At 46.4% G+C, this 14,975-nt stretch overlaps 1 protein-coding gene across 3 annotated transcripts in view; it reads right to left on the bottom strand.

Annotated features, from left to right (window-relative positions):
* IGDCC3 (immunoglobulin superfamily DCC subclass member 3) overlaps positions 1 to 14,975 on the bottom strand; it is a 178,689-nt gene that overhangs the window by 1,048 nt on the left and 162,666 nt on the right. For all 3 annotated transcript variants that reach the window (XM_039493285.1, XM_039493287.1, XM_039493286.1), the window contains 4 exons: positions 6,162 to 6,350; positions 5,716 to 5,820; positions 1,410 to 1,548; positions 369 to 576 (listed from right to left, as the gene is read on the bottom strand). In XM_039493285.1, the coding sequence (XP_039349219.1) occupies positions 369 to 576; positions 1,410 to 1,548; positions 5,716 to 5,820; positions 6,162 to 6,350 (641 nt within the window). The remainder of the gene's footprint in view (positions 1 to 368; positions 577 to 1,409; positions 1,549 to 5,715; positions 5,821 to 6,161; positions 6,351 to 14,975) is intronic.

Genomic DNA, 14,975 nt, shown 5'->3' with positions numbered 1-14,975 from the left:
TGTGGCTACCACTATGAAGTTGTACATTCGTAACCAACCCCGTTTGGGCTGACAATGGGGTTCAAACTTGAGACCGTCAGGGCTAAAAGCAGGAGCCTCTATCACTTGTGATAAAAGAATAATTCCTCTAGCTAGCAGCTATAGTGGACTCTTAACCTCTTATATGAACTAGCCACTAGCTGGGGACAAAGACACACACTCTCCCAGTGTGGAATGGATTAAACATTAGTGTTTAGCGGATCTATATTTTCAATGTATGGAAGGGAATTAAGCGTATAAATCTCTCCACATAACAAGGGGAGAGGAGTATGTTTGAAAGGGGAGAGTGTCCGTAAATCCTATGATTAATGTCAAGGCAGGACCCTTACCATTATTCCCTTATCCTGTTGATCCTGGGAAGGCAATGATAGAAACAACCTTTCCAGTTCGTTCATCTCCAGTTGCTTCCCATTCACGTCCAGGTCATCCCTGTCCCTCTGAGCGGCTCCATTCAGAACCAGGCCTGTGGCGTTCCTCTGACTCCTCGGGATCTGGGGGGTTGACAGCTGTTCCTGGACGTTTTTACACATCAGCAGTCTGGAAAACCGAGAGGGGAGGAAACTGAAAGTGTAGCACCTCCCAGCACTGCATGTCGCCCCTTTATGTGGGCCTGGACACACCTCGCCGTTCACATCTTACAGTGAATTCTGTGCTCAGATACAGCTTCCCAAAAGAGGAGCTAGGCTCAGAGAGAAGCCACAATTCTAGTCTTTGTCTCCACCTCTCCTCCCCCTGACACCTGAAACCCCTTCCACACTTATCGGTGCGCCATGTTCTCTCGCTCCTCCTTATAACCCATTTCCCTGACACGGCTTTCAAAGCGGATCTCCCTGCGGAGGTGTCCACCCCATGTGCCACCTCAGCTGTTGCCCCAGGTAGGGTAGTTAGTGTAACTGTCTTTTCATGGGTTTTGTAGAGGGGGCGGTGCTGGATTGACATCAAAGGCCTCTTGCCGGATGTGGCCGCACAGCTCTGCTTACGATAAAGTGAGCACCCACAACTCCTATACACTTCAGGTCTAATCCAAGACCCTTTGGAGCCAATGGAAAGACTCCTATTGACTTAACTGGTCTTTGATCAGAGCCTAGGTAAGCGATTACTGTACCGGCGACAGGGATGTTATACAATCCCACGTGGAGGGGCACAATCACCAATGGAAGGAGAAGTGGACCCTGCAATCACAAGTGGGACTACGGCCTGGCCTGTGGACTCACAAATGGGAGGGGGTCCATGAGACATTCGTGCTACTGCAACGCGGTTGAGTCTGAGACCCCTTCGCCAGCTTGAGAACCACCGGCGCAAAGCAAATGGCACAATACAAGTAGATAGTGTACTCATGTCACCCGGCCAGTGTGGGGAGAGAACCGTACCTTCCTCTGTACCCAAACATGAGGAACAGGACACAGAATATAATGCACGTGACTCCAATGTGGATCCCAATGATGATCCCCGTGGTGGAGGTCTTATTATTTTGCTCATCTTTCATGCAGTCACACGGGGGATTCAACACTGTGAGGAGAAGCAGCGAAAAGGGAGTTAGTCACTGGGGTTTTAGCCACCTAGTGCTCCCGATGCCTAGATACAAGAGCGCCGCAGCACATGGTGGGGTTGGAAGCCCAGCATCAGGTCATGTTCTCGAGTAGCTCAGAGGCTGCCTCTCCTTCCTGGGCCTAGTTGTAGAAAGAAGGAGGAGACAGGGAAGAGGCAGCCGCAGTCACAGCCTCCTGTGACTAGGGGGCTGCTCTGTTCCCCCTGCTATCAGGACCTGGAACAGCTCCCTCTGCATTGCCCCCCCCCACCCCGGTATAAGAATGCAGAGCAGGGGGAGCCCAACTGGGGATGGTGGGGGGCTGAGCCAGCTCCAGGGAAGAGACTGGTCCCAGCCCAGCAGCAGCTCCTCCTTTCCCCCTCCCCTGCCCCGAAGGAGGTTCAGGTATGGGAGACGGGAGACAGGGTGGGGAAAACGGGCATGGAAGGCACTTTGGGGGAAGAAGCTGTAGAACCAGCAGCCTGGAGGGGAGGAAAAGGGTTGGGTGGGAGAGGGGAGGGCTGAGGAGTATTTGGGGAAGGGAAGGCTTGGGTGGGGGTGTTGGAGGGGAGGAGGGGGTGTTTGAGGGAGGGGTAGGGGGTGTTTTAGGGAGGGAGAGTTGGGGGGTGTTTGTTGAAAGGTGGGAAAAGTAGAGGAGGGGAGCCTTTGGGCAAGGGGAGGGAGTTGTGGGGGAGAGGGAGGTTTGCAAGGGTCAGGGAGGAGGGAATGTTTGCGGGGCAGGAGGTGCCTCACAGTACTATGAGGGGTGCCTCCCCACAACTTTGCTGGCAAAGCGACTCCCTTGCTCTCCTTAACGCCCCATGACAGCAATGGCCACCAGTGAGGGGGTCCTGCCGGCTGCTCTCAGAGCGGGACTCCAGGCTGTGGCCAGCAGGACCCCCCGTCACGGGCTCTTTGCTCTGGAACCGGCTCCCCGCCGCCCGTCTGGTGGCTCTTTAGGACTTGGCGTAAGATGTGCTCGTTCGCCGTGGCGCTCTCGTCCCTTGGGCCCGTAGCCAGAGGGTATTTATCCAGCACCGGGTGAGGGGTGTGGAGGCAGGGCTCTCTCTCATCTGTGCCAGCTGTTGCTGACAGTCTTTCATTGTAATGTCCCCAGATCAATCAACCGATATCCATGGTAACAAGCACTGGCAAAAGCTTTGGACACCATTATTTAAAGAATGAAATGGGATCAGGCTGCCAAGCATAATATTTGTTTTATTCAGACTGCAGGTCGATGGCTGCAGCAGGCTGCCAGCTGAACACTCTTACAAACGTATGTTATCCCCTCTCTGTGATCTGTATCTAGAACTGCCATTGGAATAGCATCCGAGGTACCGACTGAGCCTATGTAACTACAGGCTAAAGCTAGCTGAGGAAAAACAGCAGCTCCGCAACAGCTTTCCAGGAGAGTGAAGCACTCTCCCCAAATACACCCCGTGTATCGCAGTTCGCTATTTACAGGCCAGCGTCTCCCCCTTTCCCTTTGTGCTGGAGGGGCTAGCAGGGACTTTCAACTGAACTAATTCCTAAGATTTTGCTGCAGTCGGGCAGTTCTGCTACACGGTAACAAAAGCTTTCAGCCTATTCTCCCGAGACAAGCAATTTCCTTTAAAAGCAGAGCCTGCATCTCTGATCTCTAATGCTGTGTTCAGATGAAAAGTGAAAGGATAACATACAATTATTTTGCCTTCCTGCCTGGGGATCTGTAAACTTTGCATTTTCTCTGTGTCAGAGGTATGATGTGAATTACACTGGAGGAAAAATGCAGACAGCCAGAGCAGTTTATAATACCTTACTCAGTGGGATCCCCCAAAACAAAGGCTAAGGATTAGAATGGAGCTGATGGACTTATCTGTACTTCCAACAGAGATGAATGTTTACTACATTAAAGGTACAGTATGAATAACAATCTATGTTTTGAAGATATTCCCATTGGAAGTCTGGTGAAAATGACTCCCAAAGCACCAGGGTATTTTTCAACACATACAAGAACAAAAGGTGCGAGCAATTAAAGATTCCCCCAAGAGGAGAATCCTCTTGCCTCCAGGTAACTAAAGCGCTGATGCATTCGGTCTTTCTCTCTTCCTACCAAACATAGATGTCCTCCAAAGAACTAGGTGACAATTATTTGAAACCTGATTTTCAGAGGCGCTCTCGCCCACAATGCCAACTGAAATCAGTGGAAGCCGCAAATAGTCAGCGCCTCTGAATACAGGGCCCAGAGAGGAGTCTAGTCTAGGTGAGAAAGAGCCAGCAAACGCATCCTTAACCCATCACTGCAGCTCACAAAGCAGAAGCAAAACCACCAGCTGTTCTGAGACCAATTCCCTGCAGTGGGAACAGAATCCTAGTAAGTAGTGAGAGATGGCAAAACCATGTTAGACCGGGGAGTCATCTCCTTCCAAAGCCTAGATACCCTCCAATGTGAAACTGGTAATACAGCTGATCATAACCAAAACTCTATTTACATCCATTCCTGTGCACCAGCAAGAGGAACAAAGGATAGGTCAAATCTGGGCTTCAGTTCAGGCCCAGATTTGTAAAGGGATTTAGGCACGTCTCCACTCAGCACTGCAAGGACTAGGAAATTTAGACAGTGATTTTGACTTCCGATGAGACGTAGGCTCCTAAATCACTTTTGAAAATGGGACTTAGCATCTAAGTCAGTCAGGTCTTGCAGCGCGAAGTAGAGCAATGCCTAAATACCTTTACAAATCGGAGCCTCCGTTCTTTTGTCAGTTTCAGACAGGCTCTTCTTCATTTTCTTGTTCACAGGAATTTCCTTGTTTGTTTGCTTGGTTTGTTGACAGAAAGAGATTGTCATGGACAAAAGTGTCCCAGATTGTTAACAACCAAGCAATTGCTCCAGAAACAATGAAAAAAGAACAAGGAGTCCTTGTGGCACCTTAGAGATTAACAAATTTATTTAGCCCACCAAAGCTTATGCCCAAATAAATTTGTTAGTCTCTAAGGTGCCACAAGGACTCCTCGTTCTTTTTGCTGATACCGACTAACAGGGCTACCACTCTGAATCCAGAAACAATGATTCTTTATCTGCTATTATCACCCACTTGCAATAAGTGTGGGGAGATTTAGAAAAGCAGGACAACAATGGGCTCCTTAAACTACTATAATCAATACAATCTCATCTAATCTGTCTAATGCACCCAACACACTGGTGACCACACCCCGTTCTGCGTTCAGTCCGAGCACTAAAAGCCTGACTTGCTCTCCTGAGTACAATGAAGAGACTCCAAACTTGTCTAAATGTAACTAAGGATAGAATTTGGCTCTGGGTCTATTAAGAGCCAGATTCTGACCTCGGATACATGTTCCGGGTTCCCACTGAAGTTGGTTGGAATTGCACATATACAGAATGAACACCCAGGATTTAACCCTAAGACTTTTAAAACACTGATGGTGATAAAAAGGAATGGCCTTTGGGGCAGGGACCATCTCTTGATTCTGTGTCTGTACAGCACCTAACCCATGAGTGGGGCTCCTAGGTGATGCGATAATACAAATAAATAACAGCACTTGTCCATGCACAGCTGTTGCTTGTGAAAGAGAGGGAGCTAACTGTGTGCACTCTCTAACCTGTGCACCAAACAGTATGCCACATTCTCCATCTGTGGTCTGTACAACCTGAATTTAGAAGACAAACACTGCTATTTAGTTACAGGAGTACCAGAAACTTGGCACATTTTGCTTTGTTTTCTGTAACTAGAGATCAGACTGAACTGAGCCAGATCCAGAATGTTTTCCTTCCTAGCAACATTAACGATCAGTAATGGTGGTTTGGAGTGGGCTACAGAGCTGGCGGTTCATGCCCATATTATTTCCAGTTGCTTCCTTTAGAAAGAAAGAAGAGGTGATGAACATGCATAAAGATTAAGCAACTGGAATTAACCACATTAACCACCAGAGGACACTGCTTCTCCATGCAACCTAGCTTCAAATTTATTTGCTGTGCAGAAAATAAAGTGCTTCTTAAAGGTGACGGTTCAGAAGTAGCAGCATACAGCGTTGGATGCACTATTAAATTAACTGTGTGTTAGTAAGACCCTCACTGTCTCTGGTTTTATCACTCCTATGCTGTGAGGTTTCACATCGCGTACACAAGTTGGACTGATTCTGCCTCTTACCTGTTCTTTCAACAGTTTCTCGAAGGGATACAAAGCGCACAGTAGAATTTCCATCCCCATGCTGGTTATATGCCAGGAGTTTTACTTCATATACCACTGATGGGTCTATTTTAGAAAAGACACGAGGAGGGCATTTCAGGTTAAAGAGCTACAGTACACTAATCTTGCTGAGCCTGCACTTGTCATGAAAACAGAAACATCTTACACGCATCGCAAAAGCCAGTCACTGTCAGTATAAGGATCCGAACCTGCTCTCACTTAAATCAGTGGGGGCAGGCTGAGAGCCTAAGGGAGGAGTGGAAAACAAACCTTGCTAGGCACTCATGATATATATTTCCTAGCTGTTGTATATTACTCTAAACATTCTGTTATAATGACAACATAAAGGGGAATTTTCTTGCTCAGCGAAGACACGTAATGTGGATAACGCCCTCCTCTGTACTTACCCAAGTGAGTAATGTTATAAGATGTAATGTTGCTGGGCAGGAGCATAGGGCCATTAAAGTGGGATAGGTGAACTTTACGGTAGTAGAGTTTGAATCCTTCATGCTGGCCCAGTTTGACGGAGGGCTCCCACACTGCTTGGATGGTGGTGCTGTTAAGAACTTTAATAAAGAGGGACGGCATTGCTGGGACTGAAACAGAGAGAGAGAGAGAGAGAGAGGTTTTTCACGACTTGGGTCATGCTTGTTCCCGTTGTAGCCTAAACATAATCGGCAGTGCACAGAAAAATAATGAAATCCCTGCTAGCATTTCATGGTAGCTGCTGAGTCAGGGGGTGTGATAGAAAGATTCACTTGATTGAGATTAGCATAGGCTAGATCCTGCTTTTATAGTCCTGAATTCCTTCAAGAAGTTGTGTGAGTTTCAAACCGTTTCCTGTTCTCAGCATGGCGGTTCAACAAGCTAGGAGGCTACTTTGTAGATTCTGTTGCAATTTGATTCTCGGCCCCATCGGGTCAGGTCAGGAATGCAGGAGCATTGGAAGTGAATTTCCAGATTCCCCTCTCCTCCCCCCAGGGCAATGGTAGCCTTTTAGAGTGATTAATCCCTGAGGGAGAAACCAGAAGGATGGAGTTAGAGACATCAGTCTTAAAGCAATAAGTGAAATATGCTGCAACCGGCTGAGCTCTCAGGCTTCCTGCACTGACTTGCAGTCACTGTTCCAGCAGCAGTTGCTAGTCTGGGCTCGGCTCTGCAGTGTGTTTCAGGGGCCATTACACAGAGAGGTTAATAAGGAAGGGAAAGAATCGGGGATCAGAGTGAAAAACAAAGTAGTTTCAATCAAGGCAGTACATTCCTCTACATTATGTTGCTGCTACTTTGTAACCAGTTTCATCATAATCTTTTTGTAAAGGGATGTACTTACCGGACCTCAAGGATGCATGAGGTTGGGGGGCAGGGGAGATGCAGGACTCCCGTCTCTTACTTGGTTACCCATAATGCTGATGCCTACATCCCCCAGGGCCTGATCCGAAGCCCAGTGAAGTCAATAGGAGACTTTCCATTGACGTCAATGGATTTGGGGCTCAGGACCCTTGAGACAAGGGGAGGAGCTGGTAGCATCAGGAGTGCTTTACCCCCACAAGGGGATGTAGTTAGTTGGGTTGTCCTCCAGTGTATGCACGGGGCACTGCTGCATGGCTGGCATTGACAGGGTGTTGCAAGGGCTGCTGATGAGCTTGGTCCATCCAGCGCCCCTGGGGGTATTGCAGCTCTTCCTGCTCTCCACAGGCCACATGTTGATTTATGCCACGGAGGTAAAGAAAGATTTATAGTCAGAGCATTGGGCAGGCTTAGAGCGAGCTCTATGCCCCCCAGGTCCCATGCTCAACGTTCTTCCGGTGGCTGGAGTGGTGAGTTGCGCAGAGATTTTTCCCACATTTGGTTCTTCCTTGCACCGATCAGAGTTCGTGTTTTAACACAAAGATAACCAGAGCGAGACCATGTACCAGAGCCAACCCCACCTAGCTTGACGGTCTGAGAAGCTCCCCAGTGATTTGTGGGTCTGCAAAGCCAGTTCAGGTTTCCCTGTAATTTAAACATGGGGGGTTTTCATGGCTGAGTCAGTTTAAAAAACAAGGTGGTTTCCTAAGTGATGGAACCCCCAGGCTGTGTTTTAGGGATAGAGAAAGTAGACTCACATGGGTGCCTGCCCAACACATAGTACGAGAGACAGTTTGGACTGAAGTTTTCGGTTTGCTTTCCCCTTCCTCTCTGTGCTCCTTCCCCCGCCCCCAAACTCTCGTGCACAACTTTCTTTAGATGTCCCAGGTGGTGTTCTGTCATTCACACTTTTTCTGACTACCACAAAACTCGATAGAGCAAAAGCTCTAATCAGTGTCTGGCCCTTTTGCACCATTCACTAAGTGCAAACTGACCACAACTGGCCCGCAGAGAATTTCCTTGTCAAAGGGGTGTGCTCCCTGCTGGTGCCAATGCGCCAGTTGTGGGTCCCTAACACCTAGTGTCGGGGGCATGCCAGGGGAGGGAGGAGGTGTTTTGGGGTCAGGCAGGAGGAGTGGCAGAGATTTGCTACACCATGGCAATCCTGGGTGGTTTTAGGGTCCCTGAGGGAATCTAAACCAGTTGTGCAGCTTGAAGTTGCTTGTCCAGGGCTTGCTCCAAGAATCAGTGAGCCGGACCTAGCTCCGTATTGCCCCTGCTCTTGGTGCAGGAAAGAATCTAGCCCTATAACAATTTGGGAATAAATCTGATCTCAGTTAATCCTGGTCGACAGGAACACTGGAATTGCCAAACTGCAACAGGACAATAGTCCATCTATAGCAGTATCCTGTGTCCAATAGTAGCCAGTATCAGAGACCTCTGAAAAAGGTGTTAATCTTCCATGAAGTACCTAACAGGGATGAAATTAGTATCTGAGTCCAACTGGTTACGAGTCTGTGCTCAAAAGAATAAGGATTGGTGGTCCTGTAGCTGTATCCTAGCTGCTGTAATTACAGTCATTCTTCTTTTTCTTAGAAATGTCTAACCATTTATTGCAGTGCTGGTGTAGCCACGTGGGTCCCAGAATATGAGAGAGACAAGATAGGGGAGGTAATATCTTTTATTGGTTGGTGGCAGGTACAGGCTTCTGAGCTGCACAGAGCTCTTCTGCAGACTTGGGGAAGGAAGCTAAACTGGGACAGACTGCAAAACAGAAGGGGGTAAGACATGTTGGAGGTGGTTTCTTCCACCTACTTTCACAACAAAGATGTCACCACCCAGAAGCACCACGTCCCCACTGACAATCCTAAGAAAAAAGAATCATTGGACTGGACATGCTGCCAGAGGACAAAACCACACACTGGATCATTACATTGATTACTTCCGGAAAAAAAATTCTCTGCGAAATCCTCAACAAACATTACATCCACCACAATCTCTCTACTACCAAGAGGAAAGCAGATAGGCTCTGAAATCCATCGACCAAATAGTGATCAAAGCTGAAGACAAAGGGGACACCACCATAGTCCTTTATTGTGATGACTATGTCAACGAGGCTAACAGACAACTCTCTGACACTATGTACTGTAAAGAGCTCATCGGAGACCTCCTAACACAATTCACCCAGGAATTTAAAGATACTGACAAATCCTTCCCAAAACAACTTGAAGAAAAACCCTACAACCTCATCCCCCATGTACCCACTCAAGGGACTTTCTACATGCTTCCCAAGATACACGAACAATGTTAACCAGTTAATCATAAGCATTAGTCATATCAGTTAACCCACCTTAACTGTTAACCCCTGGGCCGCCTGGTCCCAGCCACCCTGCGCCACCCACTGGCCCCTTGTCGCCCTGCCAGAGCAGCCCCAGCCGTGCTGGCCAGAGCAGCCCTTTAATCGGTTAACCGTTTAAACAAAATATTTTTAAATTGTTTAAACAGTTAACTTTTAAAATGATATTTACATCCCTAATCCGGACTCATAGAAAACATCCTTAAACCACTCACTATACAAAAGGGCAGCTTCATCCAAGAAACCCCAACTTTAACAACCTCCCTCAAACACCATCCTTGCCACCACGGATGTCACCTCCCTATGCACCGACAAACACATACAAGATAATGCACAACCCTCAGAAATCCAAACTCATCTTCACCCATAACAACTTCACTTGTAACAGCAAACACGTTGTCCAAACCAGGGGGACAGCCACGAATACTAGGACGGTTGCTCAATACGCCAACCTCTTCATGGGCCACCTTGAGGAAGAATTTCTGGCAAAATGCACCACAAGACCAATGATATACCTGAAATAAGCCATGATATTTTCCTCCTCAGACAGAAGATCTAAACTCCCTCGCAGATTTCCATCACAACTTCAAAAGCCATCATCCATCCATCAAATTTTCTCTAGAATAGTGGTTTTCAACCTTTTTTCATTTGCAGATCCCTAAAAAATTTCACATGGAGATTGGACCCCTTTGGAAACCTTAATACATAGCCTGTGGACCCCTGGGGTCTGCGCACCACAGGTTGAAAACCACTGCGCTAGAACACTTCCATACCAGCATCAACTTCCTGGACACCACAATTAGCTTTGACAATGGAACCCCACAAAAGACTATATACAAGAAACCCACCTTACCTCCACAGAGCCAGCAACCACACCACAAAAATCTGTTATCTACAGCCAGACGCTCAGAGAAACTCCAAAGAGAAAGTCCGGAATATACACCCAAACACACATAAACCCGCCTTCACTAAACAAAGACACTCCACCACAGAAGTAGATTGGCCTTCAAATAACTTGCAAAACTTGCCAAGTTCATCATTAGACGCGAACTTCCCACAGATCAGGACACACCAACTCAAAGTAGCACCAGGCCCTGCTAGAACGACAGGTGCAAAACGTGCAGACGTATCTCCACTGCTACAAAGATCAATACCCCTCACAACATACACCTTTCAAGGTTCATGGGTCCTACCTATGTTTATCACAACATGTGGCATATCTCATCCAATGCCCCAATAACAACTATGTGGGTGTAGCTCGAAAGCTTGTACCTTCTACCTGTAGAAGCTGCTCCCATAAAAGACATTACCTCAGCTATCTTGTCTCTACCTTTTATCGACGCTTACTGAGATATTTGTCTTGACAATATCTTTTGGCACAGAGTTCCACAAAGTTATTGTACACTTGAATAAATAATAACAACTGATTTTAAATGTATCAGTTTTTAATTGAACTGAGTGGCATCTTATCATGGTATTTCAAAAAAGGTAAGTTTGTTTTCAAATGTTGATTAAAAAGTAATTGTGCCAGTTTGAAGCTTGACAACAGCAAATAAGCTACTTTCCCAGGTTTTTACTGTTTTATGACATTATGGTCAAAACAGCATATCTGAAGGATCTGAAATTTCCCAGACGTTTTAAATTTTTTTTCCAAAAAAAGTACAGTTGTGATGGAAAAACAAAAATGAATCTGTTGTTTGAGACACTTCTATGCAATCACGTCTTCCAAAAAGGTATTCCATCTCCACTGACTCCCATTGGGATGCAATGTCAGGGCAAGTCAATGAATTTTCCTAATGACTTGCATGTAAGTCAATAGAAAGGAACAATGACCTACATTAGGAGAACATCCCCATGTACATTCACTAGAAAACGATAAGAAAGCAGGCTTCCACATTCATTTGTATAAAGATATTCCGGCTTAACATCTGTTATCGGAAAACAACCAATTATATCAACGTTTGCTTCTTACCAGGGTAGTATCCAGATGTGTAAGTTATTGAAATGGAAATCTGTTTACACCCTGGCTTCGTATGTGTACACACAACAATGGAGTCTGTTTATGGATCAGAACTAAACTTGTACTGGAACATGCCATTTCATGTAGATGTAGATTTTTTTTTTTTAAATCCAATAATGTAATTTTTCCTATAACTCTTCTTCCCTTCTGATCCCTCCAGGACAAAACTGTGGGGCGGCCTGGGCTCCCCTCTTTGAGGCAGGCCATTTGACTCAGCCTGGGGGGTGGAACTCCAGGCCCTACCCTAAAATGGAAAATAGCCTAGTAAACTGAAACCCTAGAGGAGGTGAAGGTGATGGACCCCATCTGTTGAAGCGTGGCCCTTATTTATTGGTCTCATGTCACCACATGGCATCTGCTCACGGTGACACCTCAAAGAGGTTCATTTCACCACGTGACATTTTAGCAACGGTAGTGTCCCTGTTATAACATCCTGGACCAGGAGTTGGAGACCGGGATTTACTTGGTTAGATTTAGACTCACACTCGCTTACCAAAATGTATCTTACATATGACCTCTGAATTTGGAACACAGAACTGAATAGAGCATAAAGGAGTCTATGCTGGTTTAACTAACATGGGGAGGACCCAGAAGGCAGCTGTGCAGCTAACAGGAGGATGTAAGAAGGTGTATTACATTATGCTTCTCTCCCTATACCCAGTCTACATGACAACAGGGATAAAATGTGCCATTACATGAGATGACAATACCATTCTGCAGATAAAAACTGACCCATATAAGAATCATTTGATGCCCGAGATGCTTGCACAGCATAAATCCAGTGAATGGATCTACGGCTACGCCAGGACTACGCAGCACAATACTGGTCAATTCAGGTAACCGCCCTGGAGTCAATCCCTAAGCTAGGGCTGGGCTATACAAGGGCATGTGTGACAGGGGAAGAGATAGCTCAGTGGTTTGAGCATTGGCCTCCTAAACCCAGGGGTGTGAGTTCAATACTTGAGGGGGCCATTTAGGGATCTGGGGTAAAAAAAACCAAGCCTGGGGATTTGTCCTGCTTTGAGCAGCCGGTTGGGCTCGATGACCTCCTGAGGTCCCTGATATTCTATGTTCTTGCTGCTAGAGAGAAATAATGCATCACTTCTGTGTGATGAGCTCAGCATTTGGTAGCCCCAGGAATTGAAAATTTGAGTGTATCCTTAAGTAAACAGATCTCACCTTGTGCCACCTGAGCAAAGCTGAAATGAGGGGGGTGGGGGAAAGTGCCTGGACATCTCTAAATTGCCCTACAACACTCAAGGACTATGTGTTGCAGAAATCACCTTAGAGACTAAGAAACCTTGGTCAGGCACAGGATGTATTTAAAGAGCTTAACAGCTAAGGACACTAGGGTACAGAATTGCAGCCTCATTGCAGCTTAGGGTTACCAGATAGCACCTGTGAAAAAACAGGATGGGGGTGGGGGGTAATAGGCACCTATATAAGAAAAAGTCCCCCAAAAACGGGACATCTGGTCACCCTATTGCAGCAGCTTTCCACCGACTCAGCAGGAACCCCAGCTGGTCTGGCCACTGGACGATCTACCCTGCACACAGGCTCCACTAGTAATGCAGGGTGGCCACCGCTGCTTCTACGCCTTTCCCCTCCCCCAGGACCAAGGGACCAGTGCAACCCTGCACGCTGGAAATATTTGGCTACTGGAATGGCTCTGAGGGCCACTGACAACAAGTGTAGAAATAGCACAGCCCTAAGCTACGGCAAACTCAGCTCGGCCACAGCCCGGTCTCTGGCCTGAGAATATGAACTCTGAAAGCTGAGGGAGTCAGGAGAGGTCTGTCATTTAGACCATTAGAGGCATAAGGGCCAGCTGCAAAGTCTGGATCTGGATTTGGATCCAGATTTCTCTAAAGTTTAGGGAACTTAGGATCTGGCATTTAGTGATAAACGTTCTATCCACAGTGCTTGTCAGGCTGCTGCCCACGCCTTTTCTAAAAAGGGGCTGGTCATCTTCAATGGCACGAAGTGCACAGAGGTGCATCCACAGAGTCTCTTCATTTGCTCAGGCGTATACAATTTTGATGTAATTCTCTAATTCCTGGCATTTTGCCATAGCAGCCTTCAGCTGGGCAAAGTCCATGAGCCTCTGAATATTGCAATATTACAGTACATAGGTTCTCTCTCGCCATCTCTCAAGGTTCTGACACAGCATTTACAGTGCATGCCTCACTGGGGTACGCACAAAAACTGCCTTTTCTGATCTGTTCGTTGAAGCATGTGTCTTTCTACTGAGACGCTGTATGCCGAAGAGTCGGAGACACAACGAAATCAGCTGCCGTGTATCAACAGAAGAGCAATGGGCACACTTGGGGCAATTTTTCCCCCTCTGGACTCCAATGTTGGGCATGCAACTGATTGCACCACAGAAGTAGGCATCTGCCAAATCCGTGCATACAAGCAGCCATGTTTAGGTTCCAGTGGGTGCCCAGCAATCCAACCTCCACACAAACCTGCAGGATCCGTGCAAAAATGAGTGTGCACTGGTTGTGCATGCAGAAGTGGGTACGCTCAGTGGTAGGCTGGCTGAAAAGCTGCCCTTTGTTAGATCCTCATTACCTGACTCATAAATGAAAATGTGGCAATGGGGGGAGAAATACCTTTATTATCCATTGGACAAAGAAACATTAACATTGGCCACCCCAATTTGTGAAGAGTTGGTTTTATTTTACGGGTTCAGAGCCTTACATTTAATAAAAACCACAAGAACTTCTCTCCTTCAAAGCTTGAAATATATAGTATTCATTAAAACTTGGAATATATCGTTTTCGTTTTATGTATGCACTTGTAGAATGCATGTGCTGTTTATAATTTCATTACACAATACGTGTATACAGCATGGCAGTATAAAGGTATGTGTGTATATATACATGTGTATACACACATTTATATGTGTTTCACAGAAGTATATATGAGGTCAAATAGATCTAATATATGTAAGGAGTCTCCCAAGGTTACTAAGGGATGGAATACTTGTTTTCCTCTTCCGTGCTGTTTGGAGTTTTCCCCAGGTCATTTCAACTTTCTTCTTGGCGTCCTCTTTAGCCGAAGATGACTAAAGGAACAGTCTTCATCCTAGAGAAATGTCAAAAAGTCCTGGAGAAAACCCTAAAACGCATTAAAAGACAAGAATAGGAGTGCATGCTGCGTACACATTGTTATGATGCACATATAGTTTGAGATTTTAAAAGTCACATTGTTTGCATCTAAGGCGTGCACCTGTTTCTCCCCATCTGTAATATGCCACCTCTGTATCTCGTTACCGGAAGGCTGAGCAGCAATCCCAACTATTGGAACAGATTCTGATCTCATCTACACTCCCATAAATCCAGAGTAAAGACACTGAAATCAATGGAGTTATTCTGAATTTACAATAGCGTGTCTCAGAGACGGGCCTAGCCTCTTCCACTCTTTCTAGGCTTGTGTTGTGTCATCTTTCCAATTCATATTATACTGAAGTACCCACAGTATCTAATCTCTCTC

The sequence above is a fragment of the Mauremys reevesii genome, linkage group 10 (genome assembly GCF_016161935.1).
Source record: "Mauremys reevesii isolate NIE-2019 linkage group 10, ASM1616193v1, whole genome shotgun sequence".
Classification (NCBI taxonomy): Eukaryota; Metazoa; Chordata; order Testudines; family Geoemydidae; genus Mauremys; species Mauremys reevesii.
Note: the sequence above shows the minus strand (reverse complement) of the source record. Positions and strands in the feature narration are given on the sequence as shown.